The sequence below is a fragment of the Barbus barbus genome (genome assembly GCF_936440315.1).
Source record: "Barbus barbus genome assembly, chromosome: 4".
In the NCBI taxonomy this organism is placed as follows: domain Eukaryota; kingdom Metazoa; phylum Chordata; class Actinopteri; order Cypriniformes; family Cyprinidae; genus Barbus; species Barbus barbus.
In genome coordinates this window covers 22,449,619-22,472,964 of record NC_136732.1, presented here as the reverse complement: position 1 = coordinate 22,472,964, position 23,346 = coordinate 22,449,619, and the positions used below count along the sequence as shown (strand labels likewise).

General features: G+C 41.9%; 2 protein-coding genes across 2 annotated transcripts in view; one reads left to right on the top strand and one right to left on the bottom strand.

Annotated features, from left to right (window-relative positions):
• The window catches only part of LOC306869044 (vascular cell adhesion protein 1-like), a 709,597-nt gene that overhangs the window by 178,304 nt on the left and 507,947 nt on the right, over positions 1-23,346 (bottom strand). The gene's annotated exons all lie outside the window — the stretch shown is intronic.
• Positions 10,765-23,346, top strand: part of LOC306869049 (intercellular adhesion molecule 1-like) — a 33,469-nt gene continuing 20,887 nt past the window's right edge. Inside the window, exons 1-4 of the mRNA XM_079415625.1 lie at positions 10,765-10,982; positions 13,140-13,412; positions 13,518-13,847; positions 14,105-14,338. Of these exons, the coding sequence (XP_079271751.1) occupies positions 10,922-10,982; positions 13,140-13,412; positions 13,518-13,847; positions 14,105-14,338 (898 nt within the window). The 5' untranslated portion in view covers positions 10,765-10,921. The remainder of the gene's footprint in view (positions 10,983-13,139; positions 13,413-13,517; positions 13,848-14,104; positions 14,339-23,346) is intronic.

Here is a 23,346-nt window from a genome sequence, read left to right as displayed (position 1 = left end):
TGATTTGAGTCCTTGATTATTTTGACAGCTCTATTTTTGCAGCGTTTGAGGTAGATGTCCTGCAGAGAGGGGAGAGCAGACCCTGAGATGCGCTCAGCTAAGCGCACAACTCTCTGTAGTGCTTTGCAGTCCTGATTGGAGCTGTTTCCATACCACACTGAGATGCACTGAGTCAATACACTTTCTATGGTCCCTGAATAGAAAGTTTTCAGGATTGCTGGTGAGACCCTGAATTTCCTCAGCTGTCGCAGATGGTACAGTCTTTGCCTGGCTTTCTTAACCTGTGTTTGGATGTGTGTAGTCCAAGTCAGGTTCTCGGAGATGTTTACACCGAGGTACTTGAAGCTGCTCACCCTCTCCACAGGGGTCCCACTGATCATAAGAGGAGTGTAGGGCTGCTGCTGTCTCTTCCTGAAGTCCATGATCAGCTCTTTAGTTTTGCTCACATTCAGAGAGAGACAGTTGTCCTGGCACCATGATGTGAGTCTCTCTACCTCGTCCAAGTATGCGGTCTCATCGTTGTTGGAGATGAGGCCCAGAACCACAGTATCATCAGCGAATTTGACAATAGATGTGGAGCTGTGAGAGGACACGCAGTCATGCGTGTAGAGAGAGTAGAGCAGGGGACTCAGGACACAGCCCTGTGGGGCTCCTATGTTCAGAGTGATGGAGTTTGAGGTGAACTGGCCAACTTTCACCACTTGAGGTCTGCCGGTGAGGAAGTCTTGAATCCAGTCACAGAGTGAGGAGTTTAGGCCGAGGTCTGTGAGTTTAGATGCCAGCTTGATGGGGACTATAGTGTTGAAAGCTGAGCTATAGTCAATGAATAGCAGCCTTACATAATTTCCATTGTTGCTATCCAAGTGTGTGAGGGAAGAGTGGAGAACGTGAGAAATGGCATCGTCCGTGGATCTGTTTGGGCGATAGGCAAACTGAAGAGGGTCCAGAGTATCAGGGATGGAGGAGCAAATGTGGCTCTTTACAAGTCTCTCAAAAACCTTCATGACTATAGATGTGAGGGCAACTGGGCGATAGTCATTCAGGCAAGAGGGTTTATTGTTCTTTGGCACAGGGATAATGATGGATTTTTTGAATGAGGTGGGAACCACGGCGGTAGCAAGGGACTCATTAAAGATAGAAGTGAGCAAACCAGCGAGCTGATCGGCGCAGGACCTCAGAACACGGCCGGTTATCCATCAGGTCCGGCTGCTTTCCTGACGTTCACTTTCTTTAGCGCCCTCCGAACCTCATCCTCCGACACGGTGATTACAGGATCATCGCTGCTCTGCCTGTTGCTTCCAGACGCGCTGGTCGGCAGAAACGCGCCGCCGCCGTTGCCATCGAAGCGGCCGTAGAAGATGTTTAACTCGTCGGCCAGCAACAGATTTGCTCTCACCTCCGCGGAGGATTTGTTTCCGAAGTCACAGATGGTCCTCAGTCCCTGCTACATCCGTCGAGAGTCGTTGAGCTGGAAATGAGACTCAATTCTCTCTCTGTGTCTGTGTTTGGCGGCTCTTACTGCGCGTCGGAGAGCATAGCACGATGCTTTGTACTCGCTCGTATTCCCAGACAGAAGAGCCTCATTGTAAGCGGCGGTGCGTGTGTTAACCGTGGCACGGATTGTTCTGTCCACCCACGGTTTCTGATTGGAGAATGTCCTTATCGTTATTGTTTCTGTAGCTTGCTCGGTTAGCGTGTTTACGAAGCTTAGTGCTACATCCGTGAACTCGCTGACGTCAGAAGAACTCGCCCGGAACATGTCCCAGTCGACGTCATCAAGCGCCGCCTGCAGCATAGTCTCTGAGTGGGAGGACCAGCGCGTCACTACTCTCTGCACCGGAGGTTCCTGAACGAGCCTTTGTTTGTATCTCGGTGTTAGAAAGATGGCGGCATGGTCCGATTTGCCAAAAGCCGGTAGTGAGCGGGCTTTGTAGGCATCCTTGAACTGAGTGTAGCAATGATCCAGGGTCCCACTTTATATTAGGTGGCCTTAACTACTATGTACTTACATTGAAATTAATAATTTGATACAATGCACTTATTGTGTACATACATGTTTTTACATTGTACTTATATATTTCAAAATACCTATATGTAATTACAACTGTAATTAATTTCTGTAATTACATGTATAATTACAATTTTGACCCATCCCTTACACCTTAACCCACCCTTAAACCTACCCATACCACTTAACCTGTGACTAACCTTACCCATATCCCTCCTCAATAACAGCAAAAGTGTTTTGAAATACAATATGACCACAATAAGTACATTGTACTTGTGTTTTGATGTAAGTACATAGTAGTTAAGGCCACCTAATATAAAGTGTGACCTGATCCAGTGTGTTTGGTCCTCTAGTTGGACAGGATACATGTTGATAAAAGTTCGGCATGACCTGCTTGAGGTTGGCTTTGTTAAAGTCCCCCGCGATGATGAAGGCAGCGTCAGGATGTTTGTTAATGTGGCCGCTGAGCACATCGTGAAGCTTAGACAAAGCCAAGCCAGTGTCCGCCTGTGGTGGAATGTACACAGCAGTAACAATGATCGATGAAAACTCCCGGGGCAGATAAAATGGGCGGCAGATAATGGAAAGATGTTCCAGATGAGGCGAGCAGGAACGCGACAGAATGGAGATATTCCTGGGGTCACACCATTTCTTGTTGATCATGAAACATACTCCTCCACCCCTGGATTTACCGGCCTCTGCTGTTCTGTCCGTCCGAAAGACAGAGAAGTTATCACTCGGCATTACAGCAGTGTCCGGGACCGAGGACGAAAGCCACGTTTCTGACAAACAAAGGATGTTACAGTCCCTAATGTCCCGTTGGAAACTAATCCTGGCTCTAAGATCGTCCATCTTATTCTCCAAGGATTGGACATTAGCGAGGAGAATGCTTGGGAGAGGAGGACTGTGAGCCCTTTTCCTGAGTCTGACTCGAATTCCAGCGCGCTTCCCGCGGTGTTTCTTGATCCGTCGCCTCGGGGGCGTGTTGTTTATCTCCGCGTTCCGAAGAATCTCCAGAGGCCACGCAGGATTCGTGGATAAAGTGTCCTGAAACAGGTTGGTGTAGCGGTTTCCAATGTCCAAAAGTGTTTCTATGTTGTAGGTGATCAGTGCCGACGTGAGATGTGTAAAAAGAGAAAGTAAAACTAAGTAAAAAAGAAGGTAGAAGCAAATTCTCAGTGGAGCGAACCTAACGGCGTCCGAACACAGCGGCGCCATCTTGGAGAATTAAAGCAGCAGATGATAAGTGCAGTGCACTTTTGATAAACAGAGCAATATATCATCTGTTGCCATGGATGCTAAAATAGTTATTGTTGCTGTTCAAACAGAGCAGAGCGAGTTACATGCCCAAGTTTAATACTTAATGTTTTGTTGAAATCTGTATGAGCAATAGACCTCAATCAGGTTAGATGCCATTTTGAATTCAACATGGATGAAAACGATGCTGTGAGGGATAGTCTTTAAAATGGCACACCCTGTATAAAGGTCTTTCCTAAAGGTTTTCACACAACAGCTCACAACTTTAGGTTTTACTGCGTTTTTGTCTACTGAAAGTTTTTCAGAAGATGTTTAGTCAGCTGAACAATCAGTAGGTAGTTAAACAGTAGAACAATACATTGAACTTCAGTCCCTCACAGCCTCATTTTCATTCCTGTCAAAAACGAATCCTTAAAGTCTATAGTGTATTATAAGTATATAATATGGACACTTGCCTTAACAAAAAACACCATCCCAGTAGAGGGCTTCATATTGTCTTAACATTAAATGACTAAATATAAAGAACCATGAAGTTTATAAAGTTGTGTGGGATAAATGCAGTAAATGTTACATGGACTAAGCAAAAACAAACAAGAGCAGAGAAGCACACAAAGCTGTGGGAAACAAAAATTCTGACCCTGATGGTGGCTGTTTGTATCTGCAATGACCTTCAAATGGCTTAAAAGGACATATTTGTTTTGGCTGGAATACACTATAGGAAAAAAACAGGGTTTTGCCCTGGTTTGTAGACTATGAATTTGACCAGTCTGAGGATATCAAACATGTTCAGTATTGAGTTGATTTTAAAACAAATTGTTTTCATTTCATATACATTCTCTAGCAACAAGGCTCATGTTTGTGTGAGTTTGTTGTGTTTAGAACGACTAAAGTCTGGTAGTGTGTGATGCTCAGTCATTTAGTATATGATGTCTACATTTAACTACAAAAATTGGCAAATATATTATACCTAGAGTTTCGAAACCTGTTCAGATGTTAAAAAATCAAGGTGCTTCACGATTCCACATAAGAAACCTTTTTGTTTAAAGTCCTTTTCCTTTTTAAGTCAAGTCAAGTCACCTTTATTTATATAGCGCTTTTAACAATACAGATATTGTGTCAAAGCACTTAACAGTATCAAATTGGAGGATACAGTGACCGTAATGTCTAAAAATAAGATTAAACACTCAATTTTCAGTTAAGGCATTTCATTATTGAATTCAGAGATGTCATTGTCTAGATCAGTTTAGTTTAAATAGTATCTGCTAAATCAAATTGACGATAATCACTAGAAATTGATTATCGATCCACCGTGACTGCAGTGGAGTCATTCAGATTCCTGGGCATCACCATCTCCCAGGACCTGAAGTGGGACATTCACATAGACTCCATTGTCAGGAAGGCCAAGCAGAGGTTGTACTTTCTTTGCCAGCTGAGGAAGTTCAATCTGCCACAGGAGCTGCTGAAACAGTTCTACTCTGCCATCATTGAATCCATCCTCTGCACTTCAACTGTCTGTTCAGCTCAGCTACCAAATCTGACCTCAGAAGACTACGGAGTGTAGTCCGGACTGATGAGCGAATCATTAGTACAACCCTCCCCACTCTCCAAGAACTGTACTTATCCAGAGTGAGCAAAGGGGCTGGTAAAATTACTCTGGACCCCTCACACCCAGCACACTCCCTCTTTGAACTGTTACTGTCTGGTCGACGCTACAGAGCTCTGTGCACCAGAACGACCAGACACAGGAACAGTTTCTTCCCTCAGGCAATCCATTTCATGGACACTTGACAATAAACGTGGAACACACAACTATACTACACTATCCATTCACCACACTCACTAATTTTATCTTTATCTTCTCATTTCTAATTTGCACATACTTGACCTGTACATACATAGTTGTCTATATTATATATTGTGTTTTTGCTGCTTTGTACATTGCCCATTTGGTTAATTGTTGTTATTCTTTTATTATCTGTGTCCTGTCCTGTTGGTGTCTTTCTGTTGCACTGTGGAGCTTCAGTCACTACAACAAATTCCCTGTGTAAACATACTTGGCCAATAAAGCTCATTCTGATTCTCTCATTCTCAAATTAAGTGTCCCCAACTGAGCAAGCCAGAGGCGACAGCAGCAATGAAAGAAGATGCTCACAGAAAGGGGGATAAAGTCTTGTACAAACAGGCCAAATACACACTGGAAAAGGAGATCAGACTGGCAAAGAGGAATTATTCTGACAAGCTCAGGAACAAATTATCTTCCAGCGATCCGGCTTCAGTGTGGCTAGGATTAAAGGACATCACCAGCTACAAAACACCACCCCCCAGCACTCTGGAGAATCAACACCTGGCAGACGACTTAAACGAGTTCTTTTGTCGTTTTGAACGATCACCCCACACCCGCCCAGAACACCCCTCCACACAACCATTCACACCTCCAGCAACCCCTCTCTCCCCCACACCTACAATTCAAATCAGCGAAGACGATGTGTGCCAGGTCTTCAGGAAGAACAAAAGAAGGAAAGCACCTGGTCCAGATGGTGTGTCACCAGCCTGTCTAAAAATCTGTGCTGAGCAGCTGGCCCCCATCTTCACACAGATCTTCAATAGATCACTGGAGCTGTGTGAAGTCCCCTCATGCTTCAAACGCTCCACCATCTTCCCCGTCCCAAAGAAACACAAAATTACTGGACTTAATGACTACAGACCTGTGGCACTAACGTCTGTAGCCATGAAATCATTCGAAAGACTGGTTCTGGCTCATCTGAAGGACATCACTGGACCCTTACTGGACCCCCTGCAGTTTGCCTACAGAGCAAACAGGGACTGCACTTCATCCTGCAGCATCTGGACAGACCAGGGACTTATGTGAGGATCCTGTTTGTGGACTTCAGCTCTGCTTTTAACACCATTATCCCGGAAACCCTTAAAAATAAACTAACTCAGCTCTCCGTCCCCACCTCCGTCTGTCAGTGGATCAACAGCTTCCTGACAGACAGACAGCAGTTAGTAAAGCTTGGCAAATTCACATCCAGCACTCGAACCATCAGCACTGGAGCTCCTCAGGGCTGCGTACTCTCCCCACTGCTCTTCTCCCTCTACACCAACGACTGCACATCTAAAGACCCCTCTGTCAAGCTCCTGAAGTTCGCAGACGACACCACACTGATCGGCCTCATCCAGGACGGTGACGAGTCTGCTTACAGACAGGAGGTTAAGGAGCTGGCTGTCTGGTGCAGTCTCAACAACCTGGAGCTTAACACGCTCAAAACGGTGGAGATGATCGTGGACTTCAGGAGAAACCCCCCTGCTCTCCCCCCACTCACCATCATGAACAGCACCGTGACTGCAGTGGAGTCATTCAGATTCCTGGGCACCACCATCTCTCAGGACCTGAAGTGGGATATTCACATTGACTCCATTGTCAGGAAGGCCCAGCAGAGGTTGTACTTTCTTCGCCAGCTGAGGAAGTTCAACCTGCCACAGGACTTACTGAAACAGTTCTACTCTGCCATCATTGAATCCATCCTCTGCACCTCAATAACTGTCTGGTTCAGCTCAGCTACCAAATCTGACCTCAGAAGACTACGGAGGGTAGTCCGGACTGCTGAGCGAATCATTGGTACAACCCTCCCCACTCTCCAAGAACTGTACTTATCCAGAGTTAGCAAAAAGGCTGGTAAAATCACTCTGGACCCCTCGCATCAAGCACACAACCTCTTTGAACTTTTACCATCTGGTCGACGCTACAGAGCTCTGAGCACCAGAACGACCAGACACAGGAACAGTTTCTTCCCTCAGGCAATCCATCTCATGAACACTTGACACTAAACGTGGAACACACAACACTATTATACATTATTTATTCACCACACATACTTGTGCATTGGCACAGTCAATACATCTCATGAACACTCAATAAATAAACGTAGAACACACAACTAATACATTATCCATTCACCACACTCACTTATTTTATTTTCTCATTTCTAATTTGCACATACTTGACCTGTACATACATAGTCGCCTATATTATATATTATATATTGTGTATTTTTATTTTATTTTTTGCTGCTTTGTACATTGGTCATTGGCTATTTCCTGTTATTTTGTTTCATTACCTGTGTCCTGTCCTGTTACTGTCCTTCTGTTGCACTGTGGAGCTTCTGTCACTACAACAAATTCCTTGTATGTGTAAACATACTTGGCCAATAAAGCTCATTCTGATTCTGATTCTGATTCTGAACCAAAACTCCCTCTGTGACCGAATGGAGGAAAAAACCTTGGGAGAAACCAGGCTTAGTTGGGGGGCCAGTTCTCCTCTGGCCAGGAGAAAGTTTTTTATTTATTGTTTACTTATTGTTTTAATAAAATTTTTAAATGTATAAATGTATTTATTTATATTTTATATTGTTGCAATTTCTAACAATAATAGTATTATGTAGTTAGGTATTTTATTATATTTTTAGTTATTTTCTTTTCTTTTTAGTTTTAGTTTTATTGCATTTAAGTCAAGGTCTTCACTGGGGATATGTCCCCGGGGCTCATCCAGGTGTCCCGGCCTCCGGGATCAGGGAGACATCATCTCCCGGCGCTGATCCACCATCTGATCCGGACACGGACTGGGAAACAGAATAAGAAAGAAACAGACTAATATTAGCGTAGATGCCATTCTTCTTACGATGTAACGAGTACATCATGTGTTATGGGGAGTGTTCCCGGTTCCGGTTGATCTAATTAATGCAGCCTAACAATCCTTTAATGGATTTCAATAATAGAAGTGTGTTAGTGTGTTATGTGTAAGCCAGGTTAAAGAAATGTGTCTTTAATCTAGATTTAAATTTACAGAGTGTGTCTGCCTCCCGAACAGCGTTAGGTAGATTGTTCCAGAGTTTGGGTGCTAAATAGGAAAAGGATCTGCCGCCTGCAGTTGATTTTGATATTCTAGGTATTATCAAATGGCCAGAGTTTTGAGATCACAGGGGACGTGGAGGACTATAATGTGATAAGAGCTCGCTCAGGTACTGAGGAGCTAAGCCATTCAGGGATTTATAAGTAATTAACAAGATTTTAAAATCTATACGATGCTTGATAGGGAGCCAGTGCAGTGTTGACAGAACTGGACTAATATGGTCGTACTTCCTGGTTCTAGTAAGAACTCTAGCTGCTGCATTTTGGACCAATTGTAGTTTTTACAGAGATCAAGACACCAAACTAACAAACATCGGTCACATTGAAATGTACACCTTCCATGTGACTGAAAAAGTGAAAAAAAAAATGACAGATAAAGTTATCTTAAGACATTGTGGTATGGTTCTTTAACTTACATGTTACATACACTCACTATGTCACAGTAAGTCACTCTATTGTGTATTTAAGTGTTGTATAAAACCATTATCACACTCATAATCATGCTGTTGGTCTGAATGTGTTACAACAGCTCCCTTTCTGGTGTGCTGTTACTTCTGTAGAAACTCAGAGGTATTCTCTCTTGATCTGTGTTATCTATCCTGCTGTCTCAATGCATTCCATTCTCCCCCCTCAGACTATAAAGCCCTCCTCTCCCTGACATCAAACAAATAAATATTGCAGTTATGCTGCAAGTCTCATTAGATTTTTATGCTGTTTGTTAAAATAGAAGTCTCATTATGAGTTGTCCCTTCACCGACATGTTTTAACCTAAAGAAAAATGCTGACATTAAAGCCTACTTTTGAGATGATTAGTTAGGTATTAAAACTTGTAAGGCTATGAGTGCCTCAGTTCACTGAGAAGACACAGGGTACTCTGTTATTCAGTGAGAATTCAATACTCCAGATACGCACAATCTCAGAGACGTTGGTGCTTCCTGCTTCTTATCAGGATCAACTCAATTTCCCCCCATTCCCTCTCCGGATGCTTGTGGAAAATGATTTTTTTATTTTTTTTTATCATGGACCCATAGAAATTAACCAGAACTGACAGAAACATGTTTGGGAATTTCCTTTATTAATTCATTATTAAAACAAACACAGAACAATTCGACAATAGATCAGAAAAACTGAAGCAACTCTCTGTCTGGCCAACACTGATTTAAAGAACATTTCACATTCAGTATGCAAACATGTTATGAACATCTCAACATTTATTAAAACTTGAATAAAAGTTTTGCCAGTTCTGCATTGTCATAAACAGTGTGGGGCTAGTTACTCAAAGAATGTAATATATTACTCATTACTAGTTACTCCTTTCCAAAGTAATATTGTTACTTTACTTGTTACTTTCTGGCAACAGTAATTAGTTACACTACTAGTTACATTACTTTTTCTTCAAGCCCCACAGAAGTTGTAACTATATCTTCCACATATAATTCTTCTAGAATGTTACTAACAACATATTTCTGCCTCATCATTTGACCAAAATCCACATTAGATAACAGTCAGAAGTTATTACAAACACTCAATAGTGATTAATACAACACTTCTACTTGAATGTCACTATCAATCTCATTGTCATGTGCAGCTTGAAGTAATTTTTCCTTTACCCATATACAATTATATTTCGTTATGTATTTTATCAAATCACATAAGTTTGTAAGAAACTGTTTGATTTTTCAAAAAGATGTTTAATTATAGTAATATAATGTACATGTTGATCAGAGGGATGTGGGTGGGATGTAATGCCAGAGTAAAGTAAAGCCACAACTTACACAACAGTGTTCAGATCATCTTTTTTCCTGAGAAAATCAATATAATGCAATATTTCTATCTGCTGAATGTAAGCTTTTCCATATTCCAAGCTTGCCTTCTCCACTGGAGACATCACATGCATCACATCGAGTCGTGAAAATTATGAAAATAAATCTAGGAATGATTTGATTGTTAGATTTTAAATCAGCGGGGTTGAGGCATCAAAAGGAACTAAGCTGTTTTATGGATAGTAACTATAATATTATTACTGAAATCTTATTAGTAATTAGTTACACTACTAGTTACTGCAAAAAGTAATATTATTACAGTAACTAAGTTGCTTGTAACTAGTTAGTGCCCAACACTGGTCATAAAGTGGATCTAATAAACAGGGAAGACCAGATAAGTGTTTTGTACTCCAGTGATTTTTTTATTTTCTTTATTGAAAGTCATTTTCTCTGTGTACTTATGCTATAAGAGTCTTGGTGAGACATGTTTTCACATTATATGAGGTATAAGCAAACATCTGAATGTATGTCAGTTTTTTTGTGTTCACTGTTTAAGCGTATTTGGTTATAAAATGAACAAATATATTAATTTAATAGAGTTATGAAATTAGTGTTAGCCTACTAACATACAAAACCACTGCTAAAGATAACAAGCAATTTTTACTCACAGCCTACAAAAATCTAGCCCCAGTCTCCCCTTTTAATACAGTACAAAAAAAGACTTGAATTCTCGGTGAATTCCAGTGTGTCATAGTCATCATGGGTCATCGTGAATCTGTAAGTGGAAGTAAAGTTATGTGAAATATGATTCCAGTAATCCTCCTCCTCACATCATCTGTACTCAGGGACAGGGCAGTTCTGCTGGCCAAACACGTGGTCTTCCTCACTTTTAATCCATCGCTGGGTGAAGTGTATCTCAGATCTCCTGAGAGAGAAGGACATACCGTTTCTAAAGCTCAGGACTGGAGTTTAGCATTGTTTTAAAATGCAGAAGGGGTCGTTTTCATTACTCGGATTGTGTTTCCTGTACTTCTCATTAGTCGCAGGTAAGTGTTTTCAAAATATTTCGTTCGATTAGTCTACAAAATGCCGAGAATAAATGCGCCAGTTCGCATGGTGGTAGCCTACTGCATATGGAAATGTCCATTGACAATAGTGCCTCTGAGACTGATACTATGTGTCAAATTAAAAGTATTATCACGAAACAATCTTTTATAACTAACTAGAGGTTGTGTTTGCCCGTCCAGTATGTCTAAGTACCGTCTGTTCTGAGTTAGCTCACAGATAAGGGTGCGAACAGGCGATATAATGACTTTCAGAGGAGTCAGATTATTTAAAATAACTTTTAGTCGATGTACCGCCCCCAGTAGCTTCTAGCCTAATTACGTCCTAAAGGAGAAGCTGAACAACCCTGTTGCCATGGTTACTTCATCAGTCGATCGCGTCCCTATTGTCTGGTGAAAACACCAGCTTTCGGTTTTGTGTGCCTATAAAACTAAAACCATATAATTCGTATAAGTGCTTTAAAGACTGGACTACTTTAGGTTTTGTCTACACCTCGAGTAGAGTCATTCATCTGCGTTTGGCACGGGACGTTTTGACCCATTCCAGTATTTGAAGATCACCTGTAAATAGCCAAAGTTACCAGATGAGGGCGCAATACGCGTTTTCAAATCTCTTTAAAGCAGGGCTGTCCAAACTCGGTTCTGGAGGGCCGGTGTCCTGCAGAGTTTAGCTAGAATGTGTTTAGGAGTTGAATGTGCTTTTGGCTGGAGTGTGCACTACTTGCTTTGTGAAGTGTTGATTTGGTACGCATTCCACTTTCACTTCTTGATCTTCTTTTAAGTTCTTGTTTATTTTTCCACTGAAAAGGATGAGTGATAAACTGATTGAAATTAAACTAAAATGAATAAAACACTAAATTTACTCCAGAGAAGAGTTTTCCAAAGAATAAATTAAGTGGTCAAAAATCGTGTTTAACCCACTCCGGGTCTTTCTACATTTTGTTTTACTTCGCATGGCCTGCCTCTTATGATGACCCCATCTAGGTCACACATGATCTATTTATATATATATATTTATTGGCTACAACAGAGCCAAGTTGTCAATAATGTAAATATTATTGTAAAGAAAGTATATTTGCAGCCATACTTCTGTAAAGCATAATCTGAACTCTGTTTTGCATGATCACACATACATACACTTATGATATATGATAAACAGGTTATATAACATTTTTTGTAATAATGTAACAATTTATTATGTTTTGTTATCATGCTACTACTCGCAAAAACAAAACACTCCAACCAGCTGAAAATGTATAGATGTATAAGAAATATTCAGTGTTCGAATCCTGTCTGGAAACAGAACAAGGATCATATATCACTCCTGTCTTGGAGTCTTTACATTGGCTCCCTGTCAGAGTTTAAAGAGTCAGAGTTGAGTTTAAAATTCTTACTTATAAAGTTTAGCATGTTTTGGCCCCTCATTATCTCTGATCTTTTAGCCCCTTACACACCAGCATCTGCAAAGCTGGCCTTTTAATTGTTCCATTTACTTTTATTTTCAAAATCTATCAGACTTTGGAATGTTTTGCCTGCCGAGATTAGGCAAGCAGATTCCCTTAGTATTTTTAAATTTTCCCTTAAATCTTATTTTTTGGGGGGTAGCTTTTACCTGATTATTTTGTAATTGTCTTATTCTTTATTTACTTGTTAAACTTTTGATAGTTAGCATTTTATCTTTGTCTGTATTTCACTTTTATTAATGCATTGTTTGTATAATTGTGTCTTATTTGATCTTATTCTTGTGAAGAGCTTTGAGATGTTACTTTTAAAAGGCCTATAGAAAGTTTATTATAAATAAAACATTGATTTACCATTAAGATTAGCTGGATTAAATTAAGGTCAGATTTATAAAAACAAACCATGCAATTTAAAATTTTATGTTAAGTGCATTAAAATGACAATTGAAAGGCAGTGACTTTACTTTAAAGGCACTGTGTGTATACATGTATTGTGTAGTATATTGTGACTTGGTGTAGTTTGTCAAGTCAACTGAAAATATGTTAATGTTTGGAGGAAAAAATCTCTGGCATTTTTACCGATGTGTTGTCTGATTAGTAACATGACTTTTGTTTGTTATAACAGTATAAGTGATTAAAATACTGTCCATCACAGAATACTCTTCAATGTGTTTAACAGGTACACAAGCTGAATGTCCTCTTCAGCTCAACCCACAGAGAGCTGTTGTGAGGTACGGCGATTCTGTTGAAGTTACCTGTAACACTTCAGTCCTGCATCAAGGGATGGGATGGGAAGCCAGTGAGGGAGCAGTGCCCAAGAACACAAACCAGAATCTGATCACATGGAGAGTGTCAGAACTGACAGAATGGGACATAAAGCCATACTGCTACATAAACTGTAAAACAGGCGATAAGGATCAGTGTCTTGTAGAGCTCCCAGTCACTGTTTACAGTGAGTTTCTCTGTTACTGATATTTTTTTCTTTTCATTCTGAGGAATATCTAATAAATGTAATTCATCACAGCAGATTTCAGAGTGTGTAAGTCTTCCTCCACAGAGACTCCAGACCGTGTGTCCATCAGCACTGTGGCTCACAGAGGACCAATGATGGAGGGAAAGCAGTATAAGCTCCAGTGTGACGTTCACAATGTGGCTCCTGTTCAGAATCTCACAGTCAAATGGTACAAAGGACAGACTCTGCTGAATCAAACCACCTTCACTGACACTAGTGAGACTCCAGTGAATGAAACTGTCACACTCCTGATCCGTCCAGACAGAGCTGATGATGGAGCTCAATACTGGTGTGAAGCAGAGCTGGATCTGGGAGCAGACGGACCTCAACCTCCTCCTACAAATTCATCAAATCCTCTTAATGTTGAAGTACACTGTAAGTTTATTATTGCTAAGCTACCCATATATTTCAGTTGATATTTCTGAATGGCCTTTTAGTGAAGGATGTGCAACTGTCCTATTTCATCACACGCAGATCTCCATGTTAATTGAAATTATTTGATCAAATTCATTACACAGATAAATGAACACAGATAAAAAGGTTTCAGCTGTACAGTATTTTTAGTGATCTGTTAATAATAGCTGCTCATCATGATGCTGTTGTGCTGAGAAATGTATCTCTGTCCTCCTCAGATAAACCACTACACTCCAGTTCAACAGAGATCATCATAAAAGACGATGAGGCTACACTAGATTGTACAGTGAAGGCAAACCCGGCTCCTACATACACATGGCACTCAGATCATCTGGAAGAGAAGATCAGCTCCTTGGTGCTCAAGTCCTCCACACTCAGTCCAGGAAACTACACGTGCACCGCCACAAACGCTCTGGGAAGAGACAGCAAAGTGTTCATCGTCAAATCTACAGGTCAGTTTTAATCAAAATATTAATCTGACACTTTGCCTCACTGTTTCTCTCAGTTTGAAATTTGATTTAGTGTTTTTTTACATCCTTAGTCTGTTCACACAGAATGTGGTTTTACATTCCACTACACTACTTGTAATGCTCTGCTTGCAGTGTTTGTGTCACTGTGATCACATTATGGCTTATTATTTTTAAGTGTTATGGCATGTGTCATTGTTGTCTTGCATGGGTTTTTCTAGATTTATTTAGATTAGCATGCATGATGCAGGATAGAGATCTATCTCAAGTTTTGCTTGCTTGGATTTCATTCACTAAATTGCTGATTTACTCATATACTTGTTTTTATTTTTGACACAGAGAATTACATACCCATAATATTAAGCATTATTGTTGCTGTAGTGGTGGTCATCTTTGTCATCTTCATCTACTTCTACTTAACCTACTACAAAAAAAACAGGATGGGCCATTATGATGTGAAGAAGCCTAAAGCACATAAAGAACTCTTAGCGCAGCCAGAACAGTCCCTGTGAAGGATCTCTGTCAGAGCAATATCTCTGCTTTGGTTATGTTTGCCTAATTTTGGATCCATCTGCCGAGCCTCACTGTCCGCAGTCAGATGAGTCGGATCAGATTGTGACGAGAAATCATACGGATAAGTGTTATTTGACTTTACTCTAAGATCCAGCTGACAAGCTTGTTGAGCAACTAAAAATGGTCGAGTAGCATCCTTATTAGGCTTTTATTGGATTCTTGTATGTTTTTCTAAAGATACCATACTTATATTGTGTGTTTCAGGCATATAGATCATTCTGAATATATATATATATTGTATTACAACTATGTTGAGAAAGACACTTGAAGTACTAGAGGTTGTAATTTTGCGGGGACTTTGTGGAATTTTCTTGTGCATAAGCTGTATGATCATCATGATGTAAATTTTAAAACTTGATGTAAATTTTCTCAGACCTCTCTGTAAATAGAATCTATTTTTTGTGTAGAATATAATCTTTATTTTTTATATGGAATTCACAAAGTTACATGTCTTAATAGGAGCACAAGTGTTAACTAACATATGACATATATTTTTATTTTAAAGAAAATTTCACCGCATTTCTATTTTCACTCATTAATATTGTAAAATAATTAAAATGGTAAAAACTGTACTAAGTACTGTGACTGCAGTAGCTACTAGCTAAATTAGCTAAAGATCTTAGCAATGATTCCTTTTGGGAAACGCATAGGGCCAGACCTGTTACTTTACCAGTACTGCACTAAAGTTTTTGTGTCACTTGCGAAGACTGAATATAGATATGCCTCTTTGTTTTATATGGCTCTAAACCTGGCTGATGTATTCCACAATAGCCTAAATATCTTTTCAGAATGTTTTAGTTAACCCTCTGATACATAGTGATCACTACAGTGGACAGATATTTGGAAGCCATTTTGAACCATTTAAGATGTAGCATCATGTCCCAACCACCAACTGGCGAACCCCCCCAAGTGTTGTCTACGATTACTTTTAATTGTTGTCTTTTTATAAATTTTTTTGTTTTGAGATATTGCATAATAGATTCAAAATGGCGGCAGGAAAAGGGGATGCAACATGTACCTATGGAATAAGTGTTAAATAATTTTATTCTCAGAAAACCAGACAGGTGCAAAAAATATTTATATATTTATACATATATATTGAAATAGGATCAGAAATAGATTCGTCCAGATTTGAACAATATTTTTCTTATACATTTTTTTTCCTGTGACAGAAAATATATCTGTCCACTACAGAGGATGTCATGCACCAAAGGGTATAATTCTGCATATGGGCCTATATATAAGTTGTGCCTTATTTTGTATGTTTTATTAAAATGATGCTATAATTTACACTTGAATGGTTATATTGAACAGAAATATTAAATCGTCTTCAGATTTGATCATTTATTTCAATGCTTTCAGTCTTTCTTTATTTATTAGGTTATATAAAGTGTAAGCATGTATACATGTATATTGTATGAGTTCAGATATGTGTGCATGAATGTGTTCGAGTGTGTGGTGGGAGGGTGTGTGTTTGTAGTGCTCAACTGTGTATGAATAGCCCCCCACCCAGAGGTGGGTAGAGTACCCAAAAACTGTACTCAAGTAAAAGTACTTATAGAAATATTTACTGAAGTAAAATTAAAGTAATAGTCTGAATAGTTACTTGAGTAAGAGTACAAAAGTGTCGAATAAAAAAACTACTCAAGTAGTTAGTTACTAGTTACTTTGGATCATATGAATATCTATAGTCTATTTTTATTTAGGTATATAGATCATTTATGTAATGTGTGCACACACACTGCTGTTCAAAAGGTTTTTAAAAATTTATGTAATTTATTTCAGTGATGCAAATCAGAATTTTCATCAGCCTTTACGCCAGTCTTCAGTGTCACATAATCCTCCAGAAATCATTCCAATATGTTGATTTATTATCAATACTCTTCTTTTTAGCTTTCTATTAATAAAAGAATCCTGAACAAAATGTCACAGGTTCCAAAAAATATTAAGCAGCAAAACTGTTTCCAACATTGGTAATAAATCAATATATTAGAATGATTTCTGAAGGATCATATGACTCTGAAAACTGGAGTAACAGCTGATAAAAATTCTGATTTGCATCACTGAATTAAATTATATTTTAATTAGTGCTGTCAAATGATTAATCGTGATTAATCGCATCCAAAATAAAAGTTTTTGTTTACATAATGTGTGTGTACTGTGTATATTTATTATGTATATATAAATACACACACATGCATGTATATATTTAAGAAAAATGTTACGTTTATATTTTAAAAATATTTATATATTATTTCCCGTGGGCTCACCACCTACAGGAGGGACCGTAAGGGGCCGGTGCAAAGAGGATTGGGCAGCAGTCGAAGGCGGGGGCCTCGACGATGGAAGGATGGACTCTTCACCACTCTGGAGTTGCCCATGGTGAGAGGTGGCGGGCTGGTGTGGGTTTGCTTATAGCCCCCCAGCTCAGCCGCCATGTGTTGGAGTTCACCCCGGTGAACGAGAGGGTCGTTTCCCTGCGCCTACGGGTAGGGGATAGGTCTCTCACTGTCGTGTGTGCCTACGGGCCGAACGGCAGTGCAGAGTACCCGGCCTTCTTGGGGTCTCTGGGAGGGTTGCTGGAAAGTGCTCCAACCAGGGACTCCGTCGTTCTACTGGGGGACTTCAATGCCCACGTGGGTAGCGACAGTGACACCTGGAGGGGCGTGATTGGGAGGAACGGCCTTCTGATCTGAACCCGAGTGGTGTTCAGTTATTGGACTTCTGTGCTAGTTACAGTTTGTCCATAACGAACACCATGTTCAGGCATAAGGGTGTCCATCAGTGCACGTGGCACCAGGACACCCTAGGCCGTAGGTCGATGATCGACTTTGTGGTCGTTTCATCTGACCTGCGGCCGTATGTCTTGGACACTCGGGTAAAGAGAGGGGCGGAGCTGTCAACTGATCACCACCTGGTGGTGAGTTGGATCCAATGGCGGGGGAGGAAGCTGGACAGACTCGGCAGACCCAAGCGTACAGTGAGGGTCTGCTGGGAACGTTTGGCCGAGTCTCCTGTCAGAGAGATCTTCAACTCCCACCTCCGGCGGAGCTTCGACCGGATCCCGAGGGAGGCTGGAGATATTGAGTCCGAGTGGACCATGTTCTCCACCTCCATTGTCGAAGCGGCCGCTCGGAGCTGTGGCCATAAGGTCTCCGGTGCCTGTCGAGGCGGCAATCCCCGAACCAGGTGGTGGACACCGGAAGTAAGGGATGCCGTCAAGCTGAAGAAGGAGTCCTATCGGGCCTGGCTGGCTTGTGGGACTCCTGAGGCAGCTGACGGGTACCGACAGGCCAAGCGAAATGCAGCCCGGGTGGTTGTGGAGGCAAAAACTCGGGCCTGGGAGGAGTTCGGTGAGGCCATGGAGAAGGACTATCGGCTGGCCTCGAAGAGATTCTGGCAAACCGTCCGGCGCCTCAGGAGAGGGAAGCAGTGCCCTACCAACGCTGTTTACAGTAGAGGTGGGGAGCTGCTGACCTCGACTGGGGATATCGTTGGGCGGTGGAAGGAATACTTCGAGGATCTCCTCAATCCCGCCGTCACGTCTTCCATTGAGGAAGCAGAGGCTGGGGGCTCAGAGGTGGACTCGTCCATCACCCAAGCTGAAGTCACCGAGGTAGTCAAGAAACTCCTCGGTGGCAGGGCACCGGGGGTGGATGAGATCCGCCCTGAGTACCTCAAGTCTCTGGATGTTGTGGGGCTGTCTTGGCTGACACGCCTCTGCAGCATCGCGTGGCAGTCGGGGACAGTGCCTCTGGGGTGGCAGACCGGGGTGGTGGTCCCTCTTTTTAAGAAGGGGGACCGGAGGGTGTGTTCCAACTACAGGGGGATCACACTTCTCAGCCTCCCTGGGAAAGTCTATGCCAGGGTACTGGAGAGGAGAATACGGCCGATAGTAGAACCTCGGATTCAGGAGGAACAGTGTGGTTTTCGTCCGGGCCGTGGAACACTGGACCAGCTCTATACCCTCTACAGGGTGCTGGAGGGTTCATGGGAGTTTGCCCAACCAGTCCACATGTGTTTTGTGGATTTGGAGAAGGCATTCGACTGTGTCCCTCGCGGCAGCCTGTGGAGGGTGCTCCGGGAGTATGGGGTCCGGGGTCCTTTACTAAGGGCTGTCCGGTCCCTGTATGACCGAAGCAGGAGCTTGGTTCGCATTGCCGGCAGTAAGTCAGACTTGTTCCCGGTGCATGTTGGACTCCGGCAGGGCTGCCCTTTGTCGCCGGTTCTGTTCATAAGTTTTATGGACAGAATTTCTAGGCGCAGCCAGGGGCTGGAGGGTGTCAGGTTTGGTGACCACACAATTTCATCTCTGCTTTTTGCAGATGACGTTGTCGTGTTGGCTTCATCAAGCCAGGACCTTCAGCAGGCATTGGGACGGTTTGCAGCCGAGTGTGAAGTGGCTGGAATGAGAATCAGCACCTCCAAATCCGAGGCCATGGTCCTCAGTCGGAAAAGGGTGGTTTGCCCACTTCAGGTTGGTAGAGAGTTCCTGCCTCAAGTGGAGGAGTTTAAGTATCTTGGGGTTTTGTTCACGAGTGAGGGAAGGATGGAACGGGAGATTGACAGACGGATCGGTGCATCTTCTGCAGTAATGCGGTCGATGTACCGGTCTGTCGTGGTGAAGAAAGAGCTGAGCCGCAAGGCGAAGCTCTCGATTTACCGGTCAATCTACGTTCCTACTCTCACCTATGGTCATGAGCTTTGGGTCATGACCGAAAGGACAAGATCCCGGATACAGGCGGTTGAAATGAGCTTTCTCCGCAGGGTGGCTGGGCGATCCCTTAGAGATAGGGTGAGAAGCTCGGTCACTCGGGAGGAGCTCAGAGTAGAGCCGCTGCTCCTTCACATTGAGAGGGGTCAGCTGAGGTGGCTCGGGCATCTGTTCCGGATGCCTCCTGGGCGCCTTCCTGGGAAGGTGTTCCGGGCGCGTCCCACTGGGAGGAGACCCCGGGGAAGACCTAGGACACGCTGGAGAGACTATGTCTCCCGGCTGGCCTGGGAACGCCTCGGTGTCCCCCCGGAAGAGCTGGAGGAAGTGTCTAGGGAGAGGGAAGTCTGGGCATCTCTGCTTAGACTGCTGCCCCCGCGACCCGGCCCCGGATAAGCGGAAGAAGATGGATGGATAGATGGATGAATATAAATATATACATGTAAATATTTTCAAAATATATACTGTATGTGTGCGTCTTTATATTCACATAATAAATATACACAGTACACAAAGATTTATTATGTAAACAATAACTTTTATTTTGGATGTGATTAATCACGATTAATCGTTTAGCTTATTTAACTTTACACTTTACACTATGGACACTCACACTCTACACTATGTGCACTATGGACACTTACACTTTACACTATGTGCACTATGGACACTTACACACACTGCTGCGTGTGCACAATCTCACAAAAAACTCAGCAATATATGTATGTTTACATGCTCATGCACTACAAATCATCCTGCACTGTTCCCCAACCAGCTGCTGACTCAAATGTCTCTCTTTGCACATGTACAGTATTTGTGAAGCATTCGGATAGTTTGTATTTTTTATCTTCTATTTTTTAGTTTGTATAGGGTAATATTTATGTGAAGCATTCGTATAGTTGTATTTTTATCCTTTTAGTTTGTATAGGGTAAATACTTATATATAGTATACTTATAGTTAAATCTGTTAGTAGTGTATAGGTTTATAGTGTTTTTTTTTACTTCATTGTTGTAATGTCTGTATTTATGTAGCACCGTGGTCCTGCGAGACACGACATTTCGTTCCACTGCATGTCCCCACATGTAGCGGAATGACAATAAAGCTCAACTTGAACTTGAACTTGAACTTTAAAGCTGCAGTCCATAACTTTTACCTCTTTGTTTGAAAACCTGGAATTGCAGTTTCTTGCGGAATTATCTTTCGTGTGCAGGGTTGTGATCCGGTGTTCCGGCACGGCTCCAGCGCGGATGAATCGAATGTTTTGAGGTGAATGTGTAGTTGTCAGTCACTGCACCGGTGTGAATGTTAACTGTACTTCGCAATCACAGATCCTAGCCTATGTCTTAGAATATATGACCCAAATCAGAATTGTCACCTTATATTATCATCTGAACAAGTAACAAGTCTGCCACGTTTGTTCTGCCCAACTGAGGAAAAAAGCATTACAATAAATCGTGCTACCAATGGTGATTAAATCTAAAGATCAGTTAGAACGTATCACATCTAACTGTGCAAAGTATTATCATTGTTATACTTTGTTCTAAAATTATTAATGTTAACAACATCAGCATTGCGTTACTATGAGTATAGTATTAGCGTGTAGCTTTCAATTTTTGTACAGTCTAATTGTCATACCATTAAAATTTCATATTAAGAAATTTATAGTTGTATAGTTGTTTTTAATTAAAGGAATCAGTTATTTAGAATAAGACATTTGCGCTGTTTCCAGGCAAATGAAATCAGTATCAACAAAATTCATCTTTGTAATGCAAAAGAAACACAGAAGCTTCATCTGATTTACACAGTGTTTAATGCAGGACATGAATGCATTTAACCTGCAGTGACAAATAATGTTTTGATATATAAGACATAAAATGTAGAATAATCATTTGAAATTATAAAAAAAATAAATGAAAATATATTTAAATGTGAAATTAAAACTGCCAGTAGATGTCAGTAAAGTCACTGTTAATAATTGAGTCATTGCGATTGAACCAAATCATTTAAACGGTTGATTGATTCATTCAAGAACGAAACACCGACATTGCTCAGAGACGCAAAACAGTGCTGTGCCTGTATTTGGAATTATTTTTGTTGTCAAAATAGAGCAAAAACAGGCAACATGGTTGTAGTAGTGAGTGGGGCGGGGCCGAGAGCTGTGGGAGCGGAACGAGGCCGGTGTAGTGAATGATAATGAGCGACACCTGCGCTACTCACCGGTCTCGAGTCCCACGGAGGAGCTCCGGAAGGATAAAAGGAGGAGTGACGACAGAGGAAGACGAGAGAGGACCAGGCCTGGATTTTATTTTGTAAATAAAACAATGCAAACGGTGCTCAATAAGCAGAGTATGATGGTGATCAAGTCCTAAAAGACGTGGTGAACTATTGTGATAAACTATTAGGGACAGCATTGAATTGGTGGTGCGTCAATACATGGTATATACGACCTAGTCGAAACCACTGATACACATCTCAGATCATAGCTGAGGCTGAGTAGGTGACAGCACATGCGAGGCAAGCGACTAGGTTATAAAACCTTGCGAAAGTGCTGGGTGACGACCAGCCTGCCGCCATACAAATGTCCTAAATAGACATGCCATTTGCCCAGGCCCAGGATGACGCGAGTCCGCGGGTTGAGTGGGCCCGAACCCCTATCGGACATTTCGTGCCCTTAGAGCTGTATGCCAAAGCAATTGCATCGACGATCCAGTGTGACAGCCTTTTCTTGGACACAGGCAGTCCTTTGTGCGTCCACCAAAACATACAAATAGCTGCTCCGGGAGACTGAACTGTCTAGAGTGCTCGATATAAGTGCGCACCGCACGTACAGGGCACAGTAGTGTATTAAGCGGCTCCGTCCCGGTCGGTGTTTCAGGGCGGAAAGCAAATAGTGTTATGACCTGCGCTTTAGATGGAGTCGAAAGCACTTTAGGCACATAACTTTTTCTAGGCTTCAAGGTGAGTCTGCAATCACCTGGCCTGAATTTAATACACAAGTGGTCTATTGAAAGCGCCTGCAGGTCTCCAACTCGCTTAACAGAGGCCAGCGCGAGCAGGAGCGCTGTCTTGAGAGAGAGAGCGCTCGTAAGCTCGCTGATTGTATGGGCTCGAACGGGGGTCCCGTGAGAGCGTCAAGCACAAACGCCAAGTCCCATGTGGGTAGAGTAGAAGGGCGAGGAGGGTTCAGCCTTTTTGCTCCTTTCAAAAAAATGTATGATTCAGGTCATTTCTGTAACGTATCTGTTTCTGTTTAGTTTCCTTTTTACCCATATTTGGTTCTTCCTGTTTTAGTTTGTGTCCTAGTTTTGTTAATTAATGATCGTGATCACCTGTGTTTGATTAATTATCTTGTTTCCTTGTTTGATCGATCCCTTTATAAGTCCTGAGTTCTCCCCTTGTCTTTTGTCAGTTCTTAAGTTAAGTTGAATGTAAAGTGCGTTGATGCTATTAAAGATTATTTGTTTTCGTTCACTCCTGAGTCGTGCGCCTGTCTACAACCACTACACGTAACAATTTCTGCCAATCGGGCGATTTTCGATGTGCGTGTGAAAGGCTGCTATAGCGGCCACATACACTTTCAATCACCAGCATCTCCACCAGTTCTGGAAACCATGGCTGATTGAACCATTTCGGTGCCACTAACAGAACAGATTCCTTTTCCTCTCTGATTTTGCAAAGCACGCGAGGCAGAAGTTTCACTGGTGGAAA